This window comes from Drosophila biarmipes, chromosome 3L (assembly GCF_025231255.1).
Source record: "Drosophila biarmipes strain raj3 chromosome 3L, RU_DBia_V1.1, whole genome shotgun sequence".
NCBI classification, from domain to species: domain Eukaryota; kingdom Metazoa; phylum Arthropoda; class Insecta; order Diptera; family Drosophilidae; genus Drosophila; species Drosophila biarmipes.
In genome coordinates this window covers 25,350,350-25,376,679 of record NC_066613.1, presented here as the reverse complement: position 1 = coordinate 25,376,679, position 26,330 = coordinate 25,350,350, and the positions used below count along the sequence as shown (strand labels likewise).

The window sequence follows — 26,330 nt, the reverse complement described above, 5'->3', positions numbered from 1 at the left end:
AATTAAATTAAAACCAAGGGGTTTTTCGATAAAATGACTTAGTTACATTGAACAAAATGCAATATAAATTATCTAATAATATAGTAAATAATTTAGAAAATTATAATTTAAATATTATTTTAGTAAAATTAATGTAACAACTACCGTTGCTTTTCTGGAAACCTTTGTGCACATTGTAAATTTTTGTGTTGTATACCGAAATCGAAATATAGGAATCAATACCTCCATTTTAAACATCAAATAAGTAAATATACAATATGCGTGTTAACCGTTTTTAAGGTAATCAGCAATTCAAGTTATACAACACTCCCAAAGTAAATATTTACCATATTCGTACAATAAATATTATTTTCGTGGTCTTTCAGGGGATTTTACCGACAGCTCTGGTGCACAGCGCTGCTGATCGGCGATCGTTAACTGGACTTTCGGTTTCGGCTGTGCATTTTCAGTTCGTCTCGGGACTTCTAAGCGATCGGTTTGGATTTCGTTAGCTCCGCCGCGCCAGCTGGAAATTTGTATCTCAAAGATCGCGCTGCCAGCTCGTTCGTTTTTTCGATTGGCATACGGAAGCGGCTAACGCAGAATCCGGAAAATCACAAGGGGCACATTATCCGCCGTAAATTTTATAAAAATATATTTTAAGAGCCCCCTTCACGGTCTGGCATATAATTTATTGCAAAAAAAAGCAACAAATGCCGCGTATCTGCTTATTGTCAGCGCGAAAACTCAATTCAGTTAATTGTTTGTGATTGCGAATTTGACATAATTGTGTTTTGATTTATTTGTGTACATACTTAAAGGCCCTAAAATCTGGCCATTAAATCGGTAAACTGTATTGAACTCGCAGGTCAGTTGATTTTCGTTCGCTGTGTGTAAGTCGCATGCAAATATGGTTAATTAATTGCAATTATTTATGATTTGAATGTGTGTCAAGCGACGTGCGACATTTCCTAGTGCATTAATCTTGTTCAAAATCGCATAGCCGATCCTGTCTAGGAGTCACATGTCACTTATGGACGTAATTTGCATTTTACGGCGCGGCTAACTAAGTTGTCTGCCAAAGTGTCTTTCATTTATGTGCCTTAACTGCTAAACAATGCCATAAATGGATTAAGAATTAATTATCGTGTAAACTTCAAGATAATGCCGTTGCTTAGTTCTTGTCAGTTATTCTAAGTAGAATTCAATGTATCTATGTGTGCTTTTTGAGATTATCTGTTTTATCTCTTGGCTCTTGGTCAACATTTAAAATACAATATAAGGTTTATCAAAAGTTAACTATTTATGAAACATCAAGACAAGGTGATTTAGTTCCTTAAAGTTTTTTATATGAATTCGTTAACTAATTAAATCAATTTAAGCGCTTTTTCTTTTGGATATCTTATCTATCCCAGCGCTATCACATTTGTTTAAATTTAAATGAATTCTTACCCTACATAGGGCACACATTTTGGTGCACCAGCCCGTTTTTATGTCAACGCATTAGGTGAAAATGTAAATTTTATGATGCTACAGCCATCACAAATTTGTTTAAACAATGTGACAAAAGCGGAAAATGCAACCAATTTGAATAGGTTTATTAATACTTTCCATTGTTTGGGCCAGCTTGGGAAACAATTATGCAAGGGCCACAAATTCGTTTCGAATTTTTTCTGTTTGCCAGTGAATTCTGCATTTTGACACATATCGCTCGACAGGTGAGCAATCAAAATTTCGTAGTTTGGGGCACGATCCGTTGAAAGCGATCGTGCCTTCCTGCATATCATAATCTCCCTACCAATATTATTATGGAAAACGTCACCGAAAAGGGGGAGGCGAAGTTTGTCGGTGGCGCATGTCCATGGGTTTCTTGTTTTTCCTTCGCTTTGCTAATTAGCCAAAGTCATTTGCATAAATTACGCAGCTAACGGTAACTGGGTTTATGTCTTTTTGGTCTGGCTTAGTCTGGGGTCACCATGAACTATGGGGATATAGGTGCCACGTACAGGGGGGACATGGCCATTGGGTCTGCGGGGCATGTGTGGGCGTGGCCCCCGCCCCCTGCAGCTGCAAAGCAATTAGCAAAAGACTGGACATGCCAGCAAATTGAGCTCTGCTGTTGCAGTTTTTCCTTTTTACCTTTTGCCTTTTTTGGGTCGCTGCAATTGTTATTGAAATGAGTTTTCGCATTTGAAGTTGAACTTGCTGGCGTTTTGTGCAGTGAACAAAACCATATTTCTTGGAGCTGTCGATTACGAATGATTTATGGCCCAATCAAAGTCATTTTTCTATAAGGAAATATGATGAATACATAGATCTAATCTACTTTATGTAATAAAAGGTTTCTTTGGTAACTAAAATGTAATACATTTTTTTAAAATTAAAAGCATTAAAAACCAATTTATTTGTAAGTTTTTGAGAAAGTTTTGGTATAAAATTTCATACCAGTTTTTTTTATCATTTCACTATATTTTTTCTAGGTGTAGAAAAGGGGGTGCGCGAGGCATAGGACTTTTGAGATGTCAAACTGTCGATGTTGAACATGCTGCATAGTTTCGCTTTTCATCTCTGACTTTGTTAGGGAAGAAACGCAGCCACAAAGGCCAACAACATTCCTTTAATTGGACTGAAAGTTAAGTGTAAACAAAAATCCCGATCGCTCGACCCCTGGTCCACCCCAACCCACCCCACAAGCCCAGTTTGTTGATCTTGTTAAAAAATAAAAACATTCAAAAGGAAAGAGTGACGAGGGGCGGGGAACGTCAAGAGTAAACGAGATACAAACGCCGGGCAAATGTGTCATGATTTTGCATATTAAAGACAGCGACACAATATCAACAGCTGTGAAGCATACTATCAAATGGCCAGGGAGACGCACTATTAAATATTTTGCTGGCCGTGATTTTTCTAGCCATCAGGGCTGTCTGGGCTGTCGTGGGAAAACGAAGACGAACGAAGTCAGCCAGAACAATAAACAAAGAGGCGGGTATGAATGAAATGTGTAACCCAACGGCAAATATTTGGCAATCTGTCAGATAAGATGTGTTCGATAATCCCTCGACACTTTGGGTTATTGAACCCAAGCGCAGCGTGAAAATTATACCACCAGTGGGTGGCTTTCCCGCCCACTTTCCCCCCAATCTTTTCACACAATTCTCCGGGTGCGATCGTACATCTAGTGCAGTTTTCCCCGAGATCTAAGGCTTTTTGCGGCCCATCGCTCCTGTCCAGATAATGTTAATAAAAGCAGCGCTGAAAAGCGTTTGCAACAGCAACAAATTGGAAAATTCGATTTTCCTCGAGCCCCCATAAAAGAGAAAAAAGAAACGCAGAGTTGCCAAACAATTTCTCGTTGTTCGGGATTCCCCTCGGCAGGCGGCGTTAAGCTCTTAGTTTATCTCTTTATAAGAACTTGAGGAGTGGCCCGATTACACAAAACATAAATAAAAACGCATGCTGAAGTGGCAGCTGTTTGGAATTGCACAAAAAATGTTTAAAAAAGGAGAGAGGCATTTAATTAACATTTAAATGGCTGGCTGTCGGAAGAGTTGTTAATTTAAATTACATTCCCGAAAGCGATGCTTAAATAACTTCGAAAGATGATAAATTTACACGCCATTGAACACGAGTAAACAGACTCGAGAACCGAAGAACATCCGAAAACAACGTAGAAATTTCCATAATGCCTGCGTTAATTAAGTAATTGGTGCAGTTTTTAGTCATGCCACCGGGCTTGATTAATTTTAAAATGCAAAAACTTGTATAAGTAATGCGAAATGGTGTTTTTCGCCCCTATTTCTATCAGATTCTTCCCCATCATTTTCCATGGCAACCAAAACATGTCAACAGAGAGAGACACAAGCAATGTTTCAGGGGACTTCGTAGAATAAGGAAATAAGATGAACTCGATAAGGTGAAATTCGTCTTATTATATTAAAAATTCAAAATTTTTGTGGTATCTTTTAAGTTGAATTTAATTATTTATTATTTTCCCGAACTTTATTATCTTCAAAAACGTTTGCCTATTTTCAAAGGTTAATTCACTAGAATTTATTAAAAAAAATCATATTAAAAAAATGATTTGCTTATTATTAATCCTTTTATGTTTATATTAGATTTTATCTGGACAGTTTGAAGATCTAAAGATAAGATTACCTCATATCTGGAGTTCACCGTATCCCACTTTTTCCTAAATTTCCTGATGTATTTGTGCCTTTACGCATCTCTGGTGATTCATTGGCCGTAGCTCATGTCTGGGTCAGATACACCAGATACAGATACATATATACATAGTTTCGGCTACGGATACTCCCACCGCATCCGTGCCTTGTCAGGGTGACAAAAATAAAGTTGACACTTTCCCGCCGAGGAGGCTGATGCGCCCCAGAAGTATTTAGCCCGTGATTTATGTGCTGGGAAAACGAATCAATAACATTTACCACACACTAATTTCGAGACCCGCAGCACACAGAAACGGGAGATATTTGTGGCAGCCTTTGCATAAATTCCAGCGAAACTGCAACCGCGACCCGAAAGTTGATTTATAAATAATTCTCAGGGCAATGCCAGCTATTAATTAGAGATATATCACAATACAGCCGCCGATCGGTGGTGGGCTGGCTCTGGGACTATATATCTGGGGATTCATCTCCATCTCCACCTTTTCGGGCTCAGACAAATGCCGCTCGATTTGATTTATCTGCGGACTGACCGTTTTTGGCAATCCAGCAAGGTCAAGGCGGGTTGTCAACGCGGCTTAGATTTCAACGGAATCAAGTTGTTTTTCCCTCCGCTTGGATTTCTTCATCTCTTTGGCTTAATTTTTATTTTTTTCCGTTTGCTCATTTTATTGTTTGTCTGCAGTCTCGATTATGTTTTGTGGCGGCGCCCGAAAAACCTTTTTACCATTTTTATTGTGCGTTTTTGCATTTCTCGGAACTTTTGCAGAGTTATGACAACTGGTTTGGGGGTTTGGTCTGACATTTGGCAGTCATTTGAGTGGCAGTCGAGCCCAAGGGGTTCCAGGGTTTCATTTACTAAGCGGCTTAAAACCACACCTGATGGATACTGCCCAGCTCTTTTCCTTTTCCATAAGATGCATCTCACAAAAAAGGGTCAGACTTGCCACATTTCCCTTGAGTACATGCTTTAAATTTTTTAATGTATAACTTTGGCTGGCTGGAGTTTTTTAATTAGCGCAGCAAATGTTAATGACGACTGTCATTTGAACCCATCAAAAGTTCTTCGAAGTTCAATTGTATGCTGAGTGCACTGGGAGAAAATAAGTCAGTGCTTAATATGACAATATACTAAAAATATATGAATATCAGAGAGCGGTACTACTCAAGATCTCATCTCATGTTAATTTTATTAAAAAAGCCAAGCAAGTCGGAGGTCCGGCATGAATATGAAAAATGTTTTTACACATCGTTTGTGAGAGTGTATAATTTTTCGAAATTAAAAAACAAGAACGGACATATGTTAGATCCACTTTAATGAGCAGGGCGTTGGGAATCATAAATTCAAGTGGAAGCAATGAATATTAATATGCTCACTGAGCAGTTGCAATAATGGATTTTTTATGGTTTTTGGCTGGTGGTGCGGGTGCTGCGGGTGCTGTGGGGCAGGGAGGTGCACCCCATTGACAAATGAGTTGCCACTGCTTCAGAGTGCTTCACGCAGTGCGTGAAATTTTGAAAAATGTCCCTGAACAAAGCCAAAATGCATGCACATTTCGCTTCCGGCTTCGGTTCACTCCACTTTGCTTCACATTTTGGCATCTCCTGCCGGTTAACTGTTAACGCGTTTACTTTGCTTTTTGCTCAACGTGTGATTTATCAGCCAAACAAGAAAAATACAGTGAATAATAATCACAGTCACCGTCATCATCGTCGGCTCTGTTGAACAAATTGCCTTTGTCTCTGGGCTAAAAATTTCGAGCCTTACCTGAAAGTGATGACCACTCGACCATGAAAACCGTTGGCCTCATCAAGAACTGGGTTCAAAAAAGTATATTACTTCCTTAAAACATTTTTTTGATCATTTTGTAGGATGAAAAATATGTGACTTATGTACTCATTTTATTACAATAACTGCGGTAGTCCGAAGACATTTTTTTTACGATTCGATATGACCATATATAGTCAGATAAATATATTTAAAAATTCTGAAATGTTCTTAATGGATTTTCCTTTAAAACTGAATTAAACTCATTCTTAAACAGGATTCATAGAGCATTTTGCACATTTAAAACTTTGAAAACTTAAAAAAAGAAAGCAATATATTTTACTAAAAATAGAATATTCCTATCACATAAATCTTTGAGATTTTATAATTTGTGAGTTGCTTAATATTTTTTTTTTTTTGCTAGCCTTTATAAAGTTTATGTCTTAACCAATTCTACCTCAAAGGTATATCTCAGTGCGTGCTGATCCTCTGGCACAGTCTAGAATCTAGTCTGGTTAATACATTTATGCTACCTTTCAATTACCCGATGATGGACAGACAGGTCGGCGCTCCGCCAGACAAAGGAATCGGTAATGAGGACCGATGGATCCGTCTTGTTGCTTACATTAAGTTAAGCGAGGCGTGCAAAATGCCTAGGAATTTGAATGAGAACGAAAGTGAATGTAATTGAACGGAGGATGGGGTTTTCGCAATGAAGAAACAAGTTCAGCACTTAATAAAGTCACGCTTATTTTCTTTTTATTTTTTACTTACAGTTCCAATAAGAATTGAGATAGCAGGACATCAACAACGTCATCAAAATGCCAGAAGTGATTTACTCCAGCTCTTTTCTGCTGCTCTGCTGCACAATCCTGCTGCTGGGAACGGCGGTATCAGGTGTTCAGAATGCTAGTTTTAATGGCACTGGTCCTCACCAGAACCGAACCCACCGAGGACATGGTCACGGCCATCGGACGCGACATCAGGGAAGTTATTTACCAGCCCATAATCGGCAGCCAAGGAGATTACAGTCGCTGAACCAAGCCACATCGGATGTGGAACTACTGCCGGGGGTCACCATGCAGGAGGTCACCAGATTACGAAGAATTCACCCACATAATCCCTATAATAAAGTGCAGACGCGACGCCTCCACCAATCACGACCCCCTACCGAATGGGATTATAATACTTATAACATCCTGACCAACACGTTTGGACCCCCTCCACCGCCGATGCCATCGTCACCACGTTCGGGGAAGGGAGAGGACAACACCCAGGATGTGGAGTTCATTGGCGTGCGAGAGGGGGGCAGGGGCTACTCCTTTGTGCCATCGGTCACGGTCACCACGGCCCCTCCACCGAATCTCAATAGGAGATCTGCCATTCCGAGTTTCGGCAGCACGGGCACCATTCCACCTCTCGTTCCGGCCAGAAGGGGCTACAGCCACACGACCACAACACCTGCTCCGGTGACCATTACCACCGAGAACCCCTTCGAAACAAACACCATTGGACGGGGTTATCCCACGGATCCCAAGGAAATGGAAAGGTAAGCGATTGTAATGTGTTAGTGGTTGATTTGAATTTATGGGTCAACATTCAATGGGAACCCAAAACTGCACTTCTGGGTTACATAGCTTTATTTATTGGATTCCGATTTTGACGTGGGATACCTCTGTCAATTTCTGCTTGAATTCACTTATATTTTGCATTAAAATTGTTCTTTTAAAAGAAGCTCAAAATTTTAACCCATTTTTATGTTCAATTATTCCGAAATTCCAATGGTATCAAAATGGGACCCCAAAACTTCACTGCTAAATTTCATAACATAAGTTGTTCAAGTCCGATTTTGACGTGGGATACCTCTATGAGTTTGTGGTCGAATTTCCTAATGTTCTGCATTCAAATTATTGTTTTTAAAGAGGGTCAAAATTTTAGCCCATTTTCATGTTCGATTTTCCGCTAATTCCAATCGCTCCCAGATCGGGAGCCCAAAACTGCACTTCTTGGTTCCATAACTTTATTTATTTGATTCCGATTTTGACGTGCATAACCTCTATGAATTCGTGGTTGAATTCCCTTAAATTCTGCATTAAAATTGCTCTTTTAAAAGAAGGTCAAAATTTTAACCCATTTTCATGTTCAATTTTTCCGAAATTCCAATGGCTTTCAGTATGAGACCCCAAAACTTCACTGCTAAATTTCATAACATGAGTTCTTCAAGTCCGATTTTGACGTGGGATACCTCTATGAGTTTGTGGTCGAATTCCCTAATGTTCCGCATTCAAATTATTATTTTTAAAGAGGGTCAAAATTTTAGCCCATTTTCATGTTCGCTTTTTCCGTAATTCCAATCGCTCTCAAAATGGGAGCCCAAAACTGCACTTCTGGGTTCCATAACTTTATTTATTTGATTCCGATTTTGACGTGCGATACCTCTATGAATTCGTGGTTGAATTCCCTTATATATTGCATTAAAATTGTTCTTTTAAAAGAAGCTCAAAATTTTAGCCCATTTTCATGTTCGATTTTCCGGTAATTCCAATGGTATCAAAATGGGACCCCAAAACTTCACTGCTAAATTTCATAACAAGAGTTATTGTAGTCAGATTTCGACGTGGGATACCTCTATGAGTTTGTGGTCGAATTTCCTAATGTTCTGCATTCAAATTATTGTTTTTAAAGAGGGTCAAAATTTTAGCCCATTTTCATGTTCGATTTTCCGCTAATTCCAATCGCTCCCAGATCGGGAGCCCAAATCTGCACATCTGGGTTCCATAACTTTATTTATTTGATTCCGATTTTGACGTGCAATACCTCTATGAATTCGTGGTTGAATTCCCTTAAATTCTGCATTAAAATTGCTCTTTTAAAAGAAGGTCAAAATTTTAACCCATTTTCATGTTCAATTTTTCCGAAATTCCAATGGCTTTCAGTATGAGACCCCAAAACTTCACTGCTAAATTTCATAACAAGAGTTATTGTAGACAGATTTTGACGTGGGATACCTCTATGAGTTTGTGGTCGAATTTCCTAATGTTCTGCATTAAAATTGTTCCTTTAAAAGAAGGTCAAAATTTTAGCCCATTTTCATGTTCGATTTTCCGGTAATTCCAATGGTATCAAAATGGGACTCCAAAACTTCACTGCTAAATTTCATAACATGAGTTGTTCAAGTCCGATTTTGACGTGGGATACCTCTATGAGTTTGTGGTCGAATTCCCTAATGTTCTGCATTCAAATTATTGTTTTTAAAGAGGGTCAAAATTTTAACTCATTTTCATGTTCGATTTTCCGGTAATTCCAATCGCTCCCAGATCGGGAGCCCAAAACTGCACTTCTTGGTTCCATAACTTTATTTATTTGATTCCGATTTTGACGTGCATAACCTCTATGAATTCGTGGTTGAATTCCCATATATTCTGCATTAAAATTGTTCTTTTAAAAGAAGGTCAAAATTTTAACCCATTTTCATGTTCAATTTTTCCGAAATTCCAATGGCTTTCAGTATGGGACACCAAAACTTCACTGCTAAATTTCATAACATGAGTTATTCAAGTCAGATTTTGACGTGGGATACCTCTATGAAATTGTGGTCGAATTTCCTAATGTTCTGCATTTAAAATTTTGTTTTTAAAGAGGGTCAAAATTTTAACTCATTTTCATGTTCGCTTTTTCCGTAATTCCAGTCGCATTTATAATGGGATCCTAAAATATAACTTCTATATTCCATAACTTGAGTTATTGGATCCCGTTTAGACCTGCGATACCTCAATGAATATGTGGCAGAATTCTCAAAGAGTCTACAATAAAATCTTTCTTTTAAACAAGGGTCCAGTAGTTAAGCCATGTGGTGTGTTAGCAAAGCATCTTATTACACCTGAAAACATCCACTATTAATTTCCAAACTAAGCAAGGAAATAAAAGGTCTTTAGATAGTCAATTTTTCATCTAGATTAACCAATTAAACGGCACCTAAGCCCATGCCAAATCCAATCGATAGCCTTGCTGTGGTTCATTGAGCCACGGAGAAGAGTAATGACTGGGGGTCCCACCCCTGGGGGATAGATAAAGTCGACGATGGAGCGATCTTTTGGGCGGGGCGTGTCCGATTGCATTTATCAGAGTCTCAGTTCGGTGGTTCAAGGTCGATGCAGCCATAAATTTGACCGAAAAGCCGGGCCAGCCAAGTCCAGGCTTACCTTTGGCCCAAGATCTCCAGCTTATGGCATGGCACATAAATTATTTAAATATTATGACATGCCCGGTGTGTTTTGTTTTCAATGTCGGCAGCTGCGCTTCGTGGCTTATTCGAGCCCAGCAAGACCAACCAGTTACGGACCAAATGCCAGCCAACTACTGCCTGGAAATTAGCCCCAAGGCCAAGTGGCCGTGATTTTTCTGATTTTTTTCCATTTTCCAGCCAGCACTTCAATTGTCGTGTGTCAATTGCAGCGAATCAATGAGCAGGCACTTGTGTGTTGGAAACAATTGCAATTGCAGCTCCTTAAGTGTAACAAGCAGATCTTCAGTTAGATATGGCTTGTCTTCGCCCTCTTTTTTTGCTTTTCACTCATTTTTTTCCACGGATCTGGCCAAGATTGTGGTGGCATTGACTCGAAAAAGGCAGTCGTTGTCGTGGTTGTCGTCTGTACGGTAATGAACTTTAACGAGTTTTCAATTGCCAGGGCCGATGTTTTCTAATTGGAACTAATGCGACTCTACTTAAGGGCACAGGCATTCCGAACTGCAATCCGACGCCTTTGCATCTGCCACGCGGGATACGCCGCGTATGCGCAATCTGAGAGCCGACTGCAACTCGGGGCAAGCTGGTGTTGCAGTTGCAAATTATGACACTTTTTGATTTATGCGGCAACTGCCAAAATCACGCCACAAGGCAAACACACAGCCAGCATCATCAGTCACAGCACAGTGGCACAGAAAAGGCTGCGGCAAACACTTTATGGCACTTTAAATAAATAAAAATGTCAAAATAGATAAATATCAAAAAATTATTAATTTGACCACCGGCAATTAGAAAATTAAATCAAGAGTTAAGCAGTGACAAAAAATACTTTGCTTTTTAAAATACTCGTATTATATAAAACATAATAAACGAAAAAAAAACTATAAATACACTGCATTACACTATTTTACGTTAGACAACTATTTTTCTCAGTGCATGGATTGTGCAAATCTTCTATTTCTGGCATCATTTCCACTGTGATTGCCTCAATACGTAGGCGCTGCTGCCTTGCCCATTTGTTTTACTATTTATTTAGGCTCTGCACGTGCACCGCCAAGATACTTTAACTGCGACTGCAAGTGGCAAGTTGCAACAGAGCATATGGAAATGCGTTTTCGTATGGATTGGCTTCGCTTGCATATATTCACACGCCGCCATCAGCACATAAATCCCCCCCTTGCCGCCGATCGAACCTGGTTAATGGTTAATGGCCAGTGCAACGTTTCAATTGCGGCTACAACCTCCGTGTTAATCAGCGTCAAATGCGGCGATTTGCGGATAAAAGTGAACTTAAGCCGTTTTCCGCTCCTTTGGCTATGAAAACACTGGGAGAAATCAATTATTTACCAGTTCAAATGCATATTTTCACTTTTAATTAAGTTATCAGAGCTTTAAAAATCTCGATGAATTTAATAACCTTAATAAAAGTGTATAAAAGTATGCAGTTAAAAGAGATAACGCTTTGTTTTCATCGGACATATGCAGTTGTTAATATATTTTTGCATACTTTTCGACACCTTTCAATTCAAAATTAAATCATTATTTTTTTTCCTGTGCACAAAGCTACCCGAGGCAAAGGAAACTCAATTTTAATTATCCCCGCCGTGTTGTAACTCTATATGCAAAAGCCAAAACATTTGAACCATTCGAAATTTGCTGTATGTTTGGTCCACTGTTTTGGCTTCTGTTTGATAAATCCAATTGATGTCTGCACTGTGCATGTTTTGGCCAATTTGTTGTTGCTGCCGTGGCAGTTGCAGTTGCATGTGTCTGACACTTGATTGATGTCTGTTTCTTGTTGTATCTTTTGCTGGCGGGGCAGTTCGTATTGATTGACTTTTGATTTGCCTTGTTGCACCATCGATCGGGCGAGTGATCTGAAACGCGAGCCAATGAATTAATTATAGATTCCGGACTGCATGTGCAAGAAGGTGTTGATTCAGGGAGGAGTACCCGTTCTTTAGGGGGCGTAAATGCCACTTGCAACTCGAATGTGGCTGCAAGTACCTACCTATCTTGTAGATACATATCGCCAATGGCCTAGCATAAAAATCGAAAACAAAGCAGGGCCTTGACTTCAATCAGCCGCAGCCGTAAAAGCCAAATGCAACAATTGGCAAATGCACAATCAAATGAGACAAGAGCCAGCGCGGAGTTATGTGCACTCCGAGCAGCGCCGTGACCCCAGACAAAGCCGCAGACTGCACTGTACAAAAATATATGTCCTAACCTTAATAGGAATAAAACATTTGCGGATCATTGAGGCTATGGTTTTCACAGAAAATCATGAATATATATTTATTTTTAAAACGCTCCACAAAGGATATTTTCCTGAAAAAAATTACATATCATCGGATAGAAAGATTAAATTTTTTTGAGTGTGCGACTTAAACTAAGCCCCAATAGCAGCTGGATGCGAAGTCAGGGCTCGAGTGCGCCGCCTGCAAATTGCTTGTCAACAATCGACCTGGCTCCAAAACCCAAACTCCAGGCCTGCGATAATTACGGACACAAAGGGGAAACTGGGGGCGAGTGACGAATGATTTGATATGCTGCTCTTGGAAAAACAGCACTTAGAATGCGGCTGGGCCTGTGAAAATTCGTTAACATTTTGCACCGTGAAGCATTGTGCTCAATGGCTACGCCTACGCGTGCCCAGCAAAAAAAGAAAAACATTTTTTAAAAATCTTGAAGACTCAAAGTCTCTGGAGCTGTAGCTGGAGCCACAAGCTCTGGGCTTATCTGAAGTCCAAGTCATGCCATCGGGCCAGGAAACCTTGGCCCAGGCAGAAGCTCGTTTAATGAGTTTTTCCTGGGATTCATGAGGGGCAAACTGGGTTTACTCCCACTCTGGCCAACCAAACTTGTGCACGTGCTCATCAAAAATCAGCGGAGAACACGACTTGATACGACATCAATTGAACAAATTGCTTGACAAATGCAAATCGTTGATTTGCCATCTCAATTTTCGTTTTAATTAAGATGGATTTCTCAGCCGAGCCGTTGGAAACTTTATGAGCCCTTATGGAAGCCTGGTTATTGAGAGGTTTATGGCTGCCTGCACAAATTGGTGACCCCGATTCCCCCATTAGTCATGGTCAGTGTCAACGTAAATGAATCAGGCTGGGCACCTTTGGAGGTGTCCAATGGTTTTGTATCTCTGGAATTGCCAAACTCTATGTGGGTCAAAGGTCTGACAGAAGTATTTGTTACACTTTCCCTCAAGTGTGTCATGTAAGGTATCACTTTACCAGTTGAGTTCTTTACTCAAGACATGAAAACCTACTCACACAGACCCCTAATAATTAATGATTGATTCATTTACTTCATTTGCTTCATTTACTAGTCATATAAATCATCCTACAGCTAAAAAAGGAACAAGATAAAGTATTGAGTAGATATAAAAAAGTAAGAGTAAAAGAAACAATTGTGCAATAATAATTCAATTTACGATCTATAGTTTCCTAGTTGAGTGCAAGCAGTTCAAAAATATCTATCAAACCCCGGTCTTTACCATAAAGAAAATTTATTAAATGACTATGCAAATCACACTTCATGGTCTAAATTTACGCCTATTGTCTGCAGCTCTGTCCACGCCATGCAATTAGTGAGTTTTTCATATAAACATGAGTAAGTCACTCGGAACATGGATTGGACAGGGGACCGTGGACAGTAGACAGTGGACCCCCGACAGATGGACAGCCCCGTCACAATGGAACTGCATCAGCTCAGCGGTAATTTGCAAATCACGCAGCTTCGCATCTCAAGTTGAAAATTGGGTTAATGCAATGCTGGGGGGGATTGCGACCGGGCCAGAGATGGCGACCGAAAAGCAGTTCCCTGAGCCCCAGACAGATTACATGGAAACCCGTTCGGGGAGTGGCTTCGGGATGGGGGGTCACGGGTGGCGATGGTGACGCTGTCTTTGCAGTGCTTTTGTCTTGCAGCCAGTACAAACTACAAAAGACAACAAAACTCCAAGCGCCACACACGAGCACGAACCCAAAAGTCAGGCCAAAACATGACGCACTAAATTCCAGCCATACATGCTCTACACTCCAAGAATATTGCAGTTACCATAGAGTAATAAAAATTATTCATAGAAATATACTTTGTGATTGCTTCTTGGGAATTTTATCATTAACTGTTTAATGCTGCTTGATAAATTTTTGGAATATTTATTTTACTAATTGCTTGCATGAAATCATCTCTTGCGATTGACTCATCAATCATCTCCAGTCCAAGATCATTTAATTGAAATCACAATGCAAATTGTTTGAACTCAGATTTCTAAGTGAGTGATATGAAAAAATGCCAAATGTAAAAAATATATTTTTGACATTTGTATTTTGTTTAATTTTAGTAAAACAGTTTTGACAAGAAGTAGCTACAAATTGAAGAACTTGGTGAGAATCTTTCTATGATTGTGGAAGCAATCTATTAGTTTTAGTTTACTTTTATATGTTGGTAACTCAGTAAAATATTCCTATCCAATTCCCCTATGAATTTTCCCCGAGTGTACCAGATAAGCATGCTAACCTGGCCAGGAGAGCGAGCGAGGCACGCCATTTGGCTTACTTAATTATGTTGCAATTGGATACCGAGCGGTGCAACATACAACCTGGGATTGGGACTGGGACTCGGCTCTGAACTGGAGTGGATTGGAGTCGACTGGATGGGATGGCTTGGGATAGTATCGCTGCACTTGCTCGACTTTTCTCGGCGTGGGCTGGGCAGTTCGTTGGAAAATATCTTCATCTGGGGCACTTCGGCAGCAGCTTCTTTGGATTTCCACAAGCGCAGGGCTTTCAAAATCTGTTACGGCCTTTTCACTCGTCGTTGCGCGATTCGTATCTCAATTTCAGCATTAACATTAAGGGTATCAAACACATACGAGCAACAAATAACAAAGGTAGCCGAGAATGGGGTATGTTAATTTGGTGAAAATTTGTGTGCGTTTGCCGTTCGGTTGCGCTTTTGTTGGCAGTTCATTGGAAAGACCGAAAAGCCGACGAAGAGGTGGAAATATACGTACAGCAAAAAAACGTTAAGAAAGACAGAAAAAAATGGAAATCGTGCACGCCTCTTGCATTTCTCTGGCGTTTTCTTCGGCTCTTCTTGGGGTTTTGTGATGTTTTTGGTGTTTCTTAGAGCCTTTGGAGAAGGGCAGAGGCTGCAGCTCACGTTGCCACTAATCGGATTTTCGGCCACGGCTCGACACGGCTGTTGTTTAAACAAGTTTGGTGCATTAATCATGATTTACACACCGACACACACTCTCAATCACATTCACACTTGGCCACCAGAGGCCGCAGGGCCTGTGGGCCCCCGATACAAGAAAAGGGCCCCGAATTAGTGGGGGATTTCGGCTACACAAGACCGAAGAGTGAAAAAAAGAAAAAGATTGGGGAGGGACCCATTGACAGGCCCGAGATCGCTTATCGCGCGATTATGTTGTACGGAAAACTCAAGGGGCCGGGCGGCCACTGAACCCCACTTCCTGGGGCCTGGAACACGGACCACGGACCAGGGACCTCGGGACCCTCTATGTATATAATCAGCTCAGATTACCACAAAGTAGTGCTCGATCTTCATCGCAAGGGAACAAAAAGAAACCATTTTCATCTGCAGTGCAACTGCAACTCGTACGCCGTCTGACACTTGCGGCAATTTTCTTTTCACTTTTCGCAACAAATTCTTTCTGCGTCTTTTATTGCATAATCTGGCCGAGAGAGCAAGACAAATTTACAGCCAAATTAGAACTGGCTGGCTGCGGTTAGCCGTGACTGGCGATTTCAGCCATGAATTTGTAGAGAAGGAGTCAAAAGCATATTCACTTGGGCAGGGAGCTTGGCTCAGTAGATATCTATACATTATAATTTGCTCCCAATCCTTTAAATATTTTAAATAAATAAAACGAAATGTTCGAAATTTTAGTCCATTATAAGACAGGCATTTTAAATACCTATGTGCATCATGAAAAACCACCTTAAAATACCTTAGAAAAGAAAGGAATTTTCTCTGGCCTAGGCCAACATATGGTGGCTAACAAACGATGGTCATATATTATCCCGATCTGGAAAAGTCCAATCTGATTTGTTGCTGACAAGTACTTCAAAGCAATGAAGGAATTCCAGCAGTGTTTGCCTTTTTGGATGAGGAAGTAGCATCCGCGATGGGCCTTCTTCCCAGGGGAATTGTCTGCCAGCCGGGGAATCCCCTCCTCCAGTCCGGCCTGGGTATTTGTCCAGTCGCATATTGGATTTCCACTTCAGTCGCCGCTGAGTGCTGTAATAATTCTCCTCGCTAAAAACAAAAAAGAACAAAACCGAAAGCGGTGGAGCTGCTGCATTTTCCGCTGACTTTAGTTGCACTTGCCAGCCGTGGACATGACTGAAATATTATTAGAAACGGCGAGGCAGTGCGTCGTCGTCTTTGCGACTTTGTGGCATCTTCTTGGGGATCGGTGATGGGGGATGCGATTGGCTGGGATTGCGGAACCCTGGTCACATGGGCGTCGCATTTTGCGCTAAGTAAGAATCCAAATAAAGCTGGGGCAGCTGGACCAGGAAGCACGTCTAAAAATGTTCGCCTCCCCCGGCAGCTCCTGGTACTTCTTTTTCTGTTTCAGAGGCTTCTTTCTTCTTGGCTGTCGTTGTCGTGGTTGTTTCTCCTGTTCTGTGCTGTGCTGTGCTGTTCTGTTTCTCTTGTCGTTGTTGTCGTCTTGGTCGTGGTACAAAATGCACTGAGAAAAAGCCGATATAATCTATTCTATTAAAACACACACCACTCCTCGTAACATCCCGAATATTCCCTTTTCGATTTAGCCATGAGATTTCAACCTGACTAAGGCCAACTAAACCTCCTTCCTTCTCTTGAAGGGTAATTTTCAAGATTGAATTTTAAAAGTTTGTTTTCAGTTTAGTAAAGTGCAGAATGGAGTAGTGGGTGAGTGCATCCAACTTGCCTAATGATGCAGCTCGCTCTGTTCTGGAATTGTGCATTTGCTGGCCGGGCCAATTTAAATTCTAATTCCATGTAGCAAATCAGATTAGCTGCCCAGTTGGCGGACCACAAATGGCCCAAACAGTTAGCCCAAGCTGCCCGAAGTTACCCGCACTTGAACTGGGTTTCCTGTGAGCCAAGTTTGGGGCCAGCCTTTTGGCTTTGGTCTTGGCCCGGCCCAAAAGCGTTTTCACTCCTCCAATGCAGACGTGGACATAAAAATTCATTTTACGACCATGGCAACAATATTTTTATGTATTTATAAATTTATTTCACATTTTCTGTGTGGAAACCAGATACGCAGGGGTAGACTTGCACTTTTCCCCAGTATATCTCGGCTGTTTACAGCCGTTAAGTGTCGCCAAGTTTTTGTGGCTTAGGTTTTTACTATTCGCCTTAACTGTTTTTTAAATGCATTCACGTTGCAGTTGTAAAGATTGAGAAAATGCAAACTGGTTTCCGAAATGACCCAATCTCGAAAGAGCCCAATAAAAATGATTTAAATCGGATTTAGCTTTAATGAAAGACTCTTTATAATGCCAGGCCATCTAACTGGGGTTTTATTTCGGTTAAAAGCCATTTTATCTGCCTAATTGGTCCAGGCTCAAGAGAGCTGGTCACAAAGGAAATTTTAATAAATTACAATTCCCATCAAAAAGGTTTAATAAGATTGCCAAGGTCTTACTTATTTTGAAAACAAAGAGAGCTGCATAAGTATGTGCATTTAAAATGTAGTATTTTAATTAAAAAGTAAGCCCAAGTGAAGGGTTTAATATTTTAGAGCCTTGTTATGGATGTTAAGCCAAGGTTGAAAGTTCATAAAATGCTAAAATCAATTTCAATGTGAAAAAAATGAGATCCCATAATCCTTTTCCATTTAATTTTATCGAGAGATGGGATGTGACTCATCTTCTTGAGGGCATAGAGCCGAGATTTTTATGAGTTCCGAGCTCTATCCATTTATTAGCCCTGCGTCCATCTGCACACTCCATTAAGCCCACACACCCGCTCGGGGTCACCTTTTTGGCCTGCAGCCATCGATGGCTCATTAATTTCTGCGTGGCGGCCAATGAAAATAAATCGTAAATCAATAAGCCGCATAAGAAACTTTGGCCCGTGTTTCGAATCCATATACCCCTTCCACCAACCGCAGTTTTACTGCCTTTCCTTGAGTGCATCTTTTGGGTCTGGAAGTGGAGTGACCAATAAATATATTTCGCTGGTTGCGTTTCTTGTAAAATTTAACAGTTTAATTTTTTGATTAATTGGCCCGCTTGCGTTTATTTATTTCTCTTGGCTGCCGCTGTCCGTCTGCCTCTGATAAAAGACAATTTTGATTGATGTTTTTATAATTTTATGGGTTTTATGGGACGAAGGGGAAACTCCTGGTACGCAACTGAGATTTTAACTTCTTCTGAAGCCCAAGGAGAACGCTAGGGTATAGCCACAGGTGTTCGGGCTTTCAGCAATTAAAAATTCAAATTTAATTTTAGCCTAAACGTTTCTAAACAAAGCAATGAAGCCATTCACAGCACACATGCATGCGATTACACTTCGTCTGGCGCTGTCTGGCGCAGCGGGATGTATACAATGTGCCGGTGGGCGAGGGGCGCGGCAGATCGGAGGGGGTCGGGGTGCATCGTCTGCATATGCAGAGGAAGAAATTAGGGAATATTATAGGTTATGAAACCATTATTATTCAGTTAGGTATAATGCTTTGATTTTTGAACGGCATTTCAAAAAGATCTTTGCATATTTTCAAAATAACATATTTTAATTATCTTTAAAAATAAATAAATCTGAAATTTACGTTATTAATAATTTGTAAATGATACATTTTTGGAAAGTCTGTGAAAATGTATATAAGTAAAATGTAGCATCCATTTAATTGTAAAATAAATGGAAAACTAATTGTTACAATTTTGATAATATTTTTTGTGCACTGAGCCCCACTCCGAGATTTATGCAGCCAGCGGATTGGAGATGGAAATGGGAATGAGCATTTCATGTTGCACTTTGCTGGCACAGTTTCTTCTTTTCCAGCGAAGACTTCCGCATTTGGCCGTTCTTGTTATTGTTTTCGATGGAGGCTGTATCTTTAGCCGATTCCGTTGCCGTTTGTTTGGCGCCCTTAACGCTGAGAATGCAGGCGCATAAATAACGTGAGAATTATGGTACAAGAGAAGCCAGTTGCAGCAAACAAGATACAAAAAAAAAACAAAAACGGAACAGAACAGGGCATAAATATGCATGTGCGGCAATAAAGAAATTGGTAAATGTCCCGGTCGCAGGACCATTGTGGCCAACTGTGTGCCACTTTCCGCCTCTGAATCGCCAAATTTTGGCCAGCAAAAAAGGCAAAAGGCAAAAAGGCCAGCGATCAGTCGTCACTCATTGGCCACGTCACGCGTTGGCAATTGTTTTTGGCCCGCATTGCCAATTACGACACCATCAGCAGCCAGCAACCAGCAACTGCAGCAGCAGCAGCAGCAGCAGCAGCAGCAACATCCATTGCACAGCAGCAACACCGGGCAACAGCGTTTTCTCGCAGCCTCTCAGCCTGCCAATTTATGGATGCAACTCGCTTTTGGGCCAGTTTGCCCCTTTTTTGGCAACCAAAATCAAAAACCGCTTATTATCAGCGCGTTTTATGTTTGACTGCTTGGGGCCAGAGGTCTAGGGAGCATTGGCACTCGGGATTTGGGTTGGGTTTGACGGGCACAGGGGCATATATCTGCATATATATGGGCACGGAGAACATAAAGTAGTGGGCAGTTGGGTGTGTTGGGTATGCACCGAGATGGGTGTGTAACAAATGAACTTGCTTTAGTGCGTATGAGGTCCGTGAAGGTATTAACTTATGGAGCAGGTGGGATTTGCAGCCATTTAGGAAGCAAAACTTTTTTAATAGCATTCTCAATTTAATTTCCTTAAAATGTCCTGAAAATTATTTTAAATCAATGAATTGTCTTATAATAATTGTGTTACTATAAGTTAAATATAATTAACTTGTAGATGTATCATATAATTAAAATAGGTAAATGAAATGTAATATTAAAAACCTTACGATCCAAGAAATTAGATATCTATGGCAGGAAACACAAGGTCTCATATTCCGCATGTAAACCAAATTGGATTACGTTCAATACTGAATATCCATGAGATACTCCTGCCAGCGGTTTGACAAGCACTCAAATTGGGTTCGACAGCCACTGAACTGTCAGTTGCGTGAACTGGAGCACTTGGTTGCCACGCTGCCAGGTTGCCAGTTTCCCCGGCTGCTCCTCCGAATGGCGGGCAAACAAATGACATGGCTGCAAGTCATCGGCTGGAAGCGTGTCGTGTTTGTCATCGCAGATACGCAAACACGCTAATATCGCTGCAAGTCCAACTGCAATCCGCTGGCATTTCCAGGCACAAGACACCTGTGACAATTGCCCAGATCCCACTCCCAAATACAACCTGTTGGCCGGTCGTTATGACAGTAATTGGCCGAAGTCGTCTGGAAAAGTCAGTTTCACTTTTGCAGATGATGAGCCGCTGATTTGGGTCAGCCAATCCAATCCACAATCCAATTCGATTCACACCTCGCTCTGGTTTTCCTTGTACTCCTTTCGCAGGCGGCACATTTGCATGCAACAGCGGACGGTGACGATGCCCGTGAAGCGGACGGAGGTCTACACCCGGCCCACCTGGAAGCACGTGGCCACGCCCTGCCAGCCGCCCACCTTCAGCGGCCAGAAGTGCACCAGGGTCCAGGTCATCCACGAGCAGGCCTACCGGGACATCATAGACCACAAGACCGCCCAGCAGATGACCTACGACTGCTGCTCGGGATGGAGCCGGGAGACCCCCAGGGCAGATGCGTGCATGAAGCGTGAGCATTAATTAACACTATAGTAGATCTATAATATTTGGTTTATTTAAATAATATGTATCATTAAAATACAATATAACAAGATTAAGAGTTTTCTTTTTCAAGTGTAGAAATCTATGAAAAATGTTACGAATCACATATCCATTAATGTGTTTAGTTTCTAGAAGTTAACAATCCTATTATAGCTATACAATATCACAATTTTTTTTTATAAATTTATAACCACATTACGTATACGACTAGTGGAACAATCAAGTAATTTAAAAAGAATTCTTGATATTTTATAATTAATTTTTAAATATAAAATGATTTTTTACAGCTGTTTGCTCCACGCGCTGCCAGAACGGCGGTAATTGCACCGCTCCAAACACCTGCAGCTGCCCACCTGGCTACACGGGACGCCATTGCGAGCAGGATGTGGATGAGTGCCAGACGGAAAAGCCGTGCGACCAGCAGTGCTTTAATACTCAGGGATCCTACCTCTGCCGCTGCCGACAGGGATTCGTCCTGCAGGCGGATCAGCAGAGCTGCAAGAAGGTGTCCACGAATGCGGACGACGCCTTCGAGGCGCGGGATCTGGAGAACGACATAGACGACACGGATGCAGAGGTGGTCACGCGGCTCCAGAAGATCGAGAGGTCCCTGGCCAACGAGCGGGTGCACACCAACGAGCTGCAAAAGTCGCTCCAGAACACCTACAGTGTGGTCGACACCCTCAAAAGCCGGCTTAGCACTCTGGTAAGGATGCTTAAGTAGTAGTATAGCATAAATAACTCCATAACATTTTCTATAATTTTTCTGCATTTATACTAATTTGAATATCTTTGTTCCTATCCGCAGGAAAAGCAGGCTCAGGACGTTAGTCGACTGCAGACGAATCTGTACAAGACGGAGTCGCGGACCAACAAGCTGGAGGGGATGCTCAACCTGCTGCTAAAGTGCCGGAATGGCCCGAACGCCAACTGCCCCTAAACAGAACTGCACCTCCCTACGCTATTATTAAATGTTAGTTAACTTAATCGACGTGTACTTGCTGCTCCTGCTTGTAAGCCATTCCCGAATGCGAGTCGAGTGCCTCTGTAGTCTGTAGAGTCCCAGCCCTCGGATCGGGCTGTACGTATTAGTACTTAAGCGAACGTGTCATAAATGTATTGAGATCTGAAGTTATAGCCCTAAGCGCACCACCGCACTCGGCACCACCCAACTTGGGTTTGGGTGGTGCACCGATAAGTTTTTGCATGTATCTGTATATAATTTTAATGTATATGAGAAATCACTGCACAAATAAATGCATTTTCTAAATCGAATTGAGGCTTTATCTGGGGGTATACAATCGTCAAGTTCTTCTTGAAAAACCAAATCCCAATTATACAGAAAAATAATTTTTAAGGAATTGTTTCCCATAGTGATAAGCCCACTGCTATTATTTTAACCACGGGTGTAAATTTACATGAGGGGAGTCCCACCATTTAGCCGAGTTTCACACCCAGCTGCCTACCATAGATAATCGATAGGCAGCGAACATCGATAGCGACCTGATTTCCAGAAAGATCGACCCACTCCCACCTCCAGCAGTCAATAACAAACAATTAATTGGAATGCACAATAGAATTATCAGTGTAAATATAGGCTACGGGACCAGCATGATTGCAAACCAGTCGCCGTAGAGTCGACAACCACAGACCAAACTTACGCACCTTCTGGATAAATCCAACAGCAGGGAGTGACGTCACTGACAAAGGAAACCCAAAACTGCGCAGAAACACAAGGGAAATCTGCTTAGGCAAGGTCCATGGAAAAAGGGGCGGGGGAGCTATAGAAACTGATCCCTCAGTTTTCACTTTTACCACAAGTAAAACTGATTAAAAATCGAAGCGGAGCGAGTGCAAAGTACCCACTTCACAATGACCCGCGATGAGAAACTGCCGCTCAAGCAGGCGGAGGTCTCCATACAAAGGTTTCACGATATGGCGGTATGATATATCCTAATCTTATTATGAATCTTAAACCAAAGTCCTTAACCCCCACAGGTTCCCCACCATCTGAGCCTTTTGCAGAACCATCGCAGCAATATCGAAAAAAGCCTGGCCCTGGGCGACTGGCAAAAAATCAAGAAAGAGGAACTCAATGCTTCGAGGGTCATCAAACAGATCAAAAATCTCCTCCTGGAGATGGATGCACTGCGCGAAAAAGTGCGGGAGGAGGATCTGGAACGCTTTGATGACCTGATGCGACCTGGCAGGGAGAAAGCCTTTGCTGGCATGAAGGAGTTCGCAGGTCAGTTAGTTTATCCACACAAAATACTCTATATGATACAATGTTTTCCGATTTTAGAACTCCAACTCAAGTCGCCCACCTCCACTTTAAGTTCCCAGTACGACGAGGACCTTGACAATCAACAACCCCAGGAAGTGGACATGAACAATCTGCCTGCCCATCGGCATATGCCGCAACTGCAGCTCAATTTTCAGCTGGAGGAGCACCAACTGGCCCAACGACAAGCCTGTCTGGATCAGATGGAGAATCTGCAAAGGGAGATCTACGATCTGCACGGCTTGTTCCATGGCATGCGGCAACTGACTGCGGAGCAGTCGGTGGCTGTGGAAAAGATCGCGGACAATGCGGAGGAAGCTCTGGAGAACGTGCAGCAGGGCGAGTTGAATCTGCGCCGGGCTCTCACCTACAAGAAGGCCATGTATCCCGTAGTGGGAGCTCTTCTGGGCACCTGCGTGGGTGGACCCATTGGACTGGTGGCAGGCATCAAAGCTGGCGGATTGGCGGCCGTGGGCTGTGGCATCCTGGGCTTCACGGGCGGCTCCGTCCTCAAGGCCAATCCCAACGTAATGCATGGCAATATCGAGGAGGAGCAGGCGGAGGCGGATAGCGAATCCACCGAGAGACTGGAGCTCAAAGAAAAACCGGAATGACCCACTGGCGGAAGCGCCAGACCGACATCTACGGCTCTGGCCACCACGCACATCTGGTCGGCGAATACGCGGCGTTTGGAGGCGGCCACCAGCGGAGTGATCTGCAGTGTGCGCAGTTATTGTTCCGTGCAGTAGAGATTTTACACCGATTTTAGTTCAATTTCCCATATTTTGTGATTATCCATGTGCAGTAGAGCATGGCAGCATCTTCTTCTAGTTTAAGCGTTGTATATTTGTTGTTCACATGACACCGCAACTGTGTGTAGATCTTAAGGCTTTAATATGCAATAATAACTCGTAGCTTTAACAACTAAATGAAGAGAGTTTTGGATTGGCATGCCAAGGTGGTAAAAGCTTTGAGTCTTGTTAAGGCTTTAATGTGCAGTATAAACTCTTAGCTCTAACATCTTTGTAGAAATGGCCTACAAAATCTCCTAAACTAAGCGAGGACTTACAAACTAAGTTAAGATACCCGATGGGTAACCCCCTGCCCCGGACTCAAAGGGGTACATTAACCGTGGTCCATGCCTGCTTGAAGTTCTTCTTCTGGGAGTGCTGCTTCTTCCTTAGACGCTTGGCGGTCTTCTTCTTCTTGAACCACGCAGGATAATTGCCGTACTGGTCCTTGAGGGTCTTGCTGTTGAAAACGTGCTCCACGCCAGTTTTTTCATTGGTCACCTTCACCTTTTCGCCCTTCTCCAGGCTTTCCTGGTGCTCGTAGATCAGTTCCTGTTCCTCCTTGGATTTGGCTTCCTATTAAAAAGGATAACGAGCAAGATTAGAAGGTATGTATTGAGAAAAAGTGGTCTGCGATGGAGACCCCAATATATACTAGAGTATCTAAGGTAATGTCTACCGAAAGCATCAGTAGATGTATAATCCGACACAGATAGCAACAAACCTCCGACTACTTTGAATAACTCACCCTCTTGATCTCCTTTGAGGTCTTGACTTCGACCACATCGCTTATGTCTTTCATGATCTCGTTGCCATCGGCATCCAGGAGCCCCAGAGTTTTCTTCAGGCGAATCAACTCTTTGGCTTCGTAGCGCGCCTTCTTTATCTTGTTCATTTCATCGCGGCGTTTTCGGGAGCGATTGTTCCTGCCCATGTTGCTTTTCGGATATTAATAATACCCGAAAATAGCGAAGATATTTGGAAATTGCGTTCAATTTGTAAAAACGTAAACACGTGCGCTCTAGCCAGATGAAATATACCGCCGGCTCGAAGAAAAATACTAGTTTTACCTTATGAACGAAATACCAAAAACGGTCCCACTGAAAAGACAGGATTTTGTCTCTGCTAGCCAAGGAGGGTGCATTGGCTAACTATTTCTTAAAAAAAAAACGTTTTCTTTTAAATCGTTAATGTTTTTTTCTTTTAATTTCAGTTTAAAATACCAAGCAAAATATAATATGTCAATCTTATTTTATCTTATCTATTTTAAATATTTAGTCAAAACTAAGTTACTTTAAAAATTTGTAAATCATCTTTTTAAATTAGCATAAGCAAACTATAATTTTTAAAAATATGTGTAGATCATAGGTTTTATGACTTTTTCTTACAAGAATATATATTAACAATAACTTGTCTTAAAACCACAAATTAGGCTTTGGTGGTTTTCTTCCATTTCCTTGTTCTCTCTTCGTCTCCTTCTACCCTCAACACATTTATTTATTCCCCTCTTTATTTATTTGCCCATTCTCTCTCTAGTTCTCTTTCTTCTCTCAGCTCAGAATGCAATATGATTTTTGTATACAAACAAAATCAGCTGCTGAAGAGAGAAAATGAGAGGCTTGCAAAATACGAAGAAGTATAAAATCAAGTGGATTCTTGTTAACATGACTATTAGATACCCTATGGTTTACTACACAAAGTATACCAATCGGAAAGTGGGTGAGGAATATATGGACCGAACACCTACTCAAAAGGTGTCTAAAAGTATGCAGTGAAAAAATAAGCAAAGAAGTAATTTTAAAAATAATTTATTTCAGACACTTTTATTTAAAGTTTTAGTTTCACTTCTTAAAATATTATGATTATATAAAGTATGGATTAAAAGTATAATAATAAACATATGTATGTATAAAGTATGCAATGGTAAAATCAAGGATAAATCGTTTTTATGTGCTGAAAAGAAAATACCCCTTGCTTATTGTTCCTTTTAAGATATAACTTAATTTGCAGCACTGTTAGGGTTCCCTGAGCTGCGATAGGGTATCTGGAAAGAGCTCTCTTGCACATGCGCAGCAGCGGAAGCCGAGGCAGAGAGGCAGCAGCAGGGTAAGTGTGTCGGGCTCAGCTGAGACCCACCAACACCACAGCAGCCCGACCCACACCAGCGCACAAC

The 26,330-nt window shown here is 41.5% G+C and overlaps 3 protein-coding genes across 4 annotated transcripts; 2 read left to right on the top strand and 1 right to left on the bottom strand.

The window, feature by feature from the left end:
- Window positions 1–461: 461 nt before the first annotated feature.
- LOC108035705 (latent-transforming growth factor beta-binding protein 1) lies at window positions 462–22,360 on the top strand. Of its 2 annotated transcripts, none has more exons than XM_017111427.3 (5): window positions 462–847; window positions 6,702–7,474; window positions 20,797–21,053; window positions 21,373–21,791; window positions 21,894–22,360. In XM_017111427.3, exons 2-5 carry the CDS (start codon window positions 6,747–6,749, stop codon window positions 22,023–22,025), a joined length of 1,536 nt encoding a protein of 511 aa, XP_016966916.1. In that variant the 5' UTR covers window positions 462–847; window positions 6,702–6,746; the 3' UTR covers window positions 22,026–22,360. The 2 variants fall into 2 exon arrangements, with proteins under 2 accessions (XP_016966916.1, XP_016966917.1); XM_017111428.3 differs by having other exon boundaries at window positions 462–872.
- Window positions 22,361–22,605: 245 nt separating this feature from the next.
- Window positions 22,606–24,295, top strand: LOC108035575 (syntaxin-17). The gene is made up of 3 exons (XM_017111246.3): window positions 22,606–23,026; window positions 23,084–23,330; window positions 23,388–24,295. The coding sequence occupies exons 1-3, from the start codon at window positions 22,958–22,960 to the stop codon at window positions 23,978–23,980; spliced, it is 909 nt and encodes a 302-aa protein (XP_016966735.1). The 5' UTR covers window positions 22,606–22,957; the 3' UTR covers window positions 23,981–24,295.
- A 46-nt stretch (window positions 24,296–24,341) lies between these two features.
- Window positions 24,342–25,201, bottom strand: LOC108035576 (protein LLP homolog). The gene is made up of 2 exons (XM_017111247.3): window positions 24,906–25,201; window positions 24,342–24,733 (listed from the first exon to the last, which is right to left on the bottom strand). Exons 1-2 carry the CDS (start codon window positions 25,089–25,091, stop codon window positions 24,479–24,481), a joined length of 441 nt encoding a protein of 146 aa, XP_016966736.1. The 5' UTR covers window positions 25,092–25,201; the 3' UTR covers window positions 24,342–24,478.
- Between the last annotated feature and the right edge of the window lie 1,129 nt (window positions 25,202–26,330).

Bases quoted from the DNA above. Each gene is read 5' to 3' on its own strand.
- LOC108035705 (XM_017111427.3), top strand. From the start codon at position 6,747: ATGCCAGAAGTGATTTACTCCAGCTCTTTTCTGCTGCTCTGCTGCACA. The intron at 7,475-20,796 runs GTAAGCGATTGT...CTCCTTTCGCAG, and splicing joins GATCCCAAGGAAATGGAAAG to GCGGCACATTTGCATGCAAC. The intron at 21,792-21,893 runs GTAAGGATGCTT...TCCTATCCGCAG, and splicing joins AAAGCCGGCTTAGCACTCTG to GAAAAGCAGGCTCAGGACGT.
- LOC108035575 (XM_017111246.3), top strand. From the start codon at position 22,958: ATGACCCGCGATGAGAAACTGCCGCTCAAGCAGGCGGAGGTCTCCATA. The intron at 23,027-23,083 runs GTATGATATATC...TAACCCCCACAG, and splicing joins AAAGGTTTCACGATATGGCG to GTTCCCCACCATCTGAGCCT. The intron at 23,331-23,387 runs GTCAGTTAGTTT...TTCCGATTTTAG, and splicing joins TGGCATGAAGGAGTTCGCAG to AACTCCAACTCAAGTCGCCC.
- LOC108035576 (XM_017111247.3), bottom strand. From the start codon at position 25,091: ATGGGCAGGAACAATCGCTCCCGAAAACGCCGCGATGAAATGAACAAG. The intron at 24,734-24,905 runs GTGAGTTATTCA...CCTTTTTAATAG, and splicing joins CCTCAAAGGAGATCAAGAGG to GAAGCCAAATCCAAGGAGGA.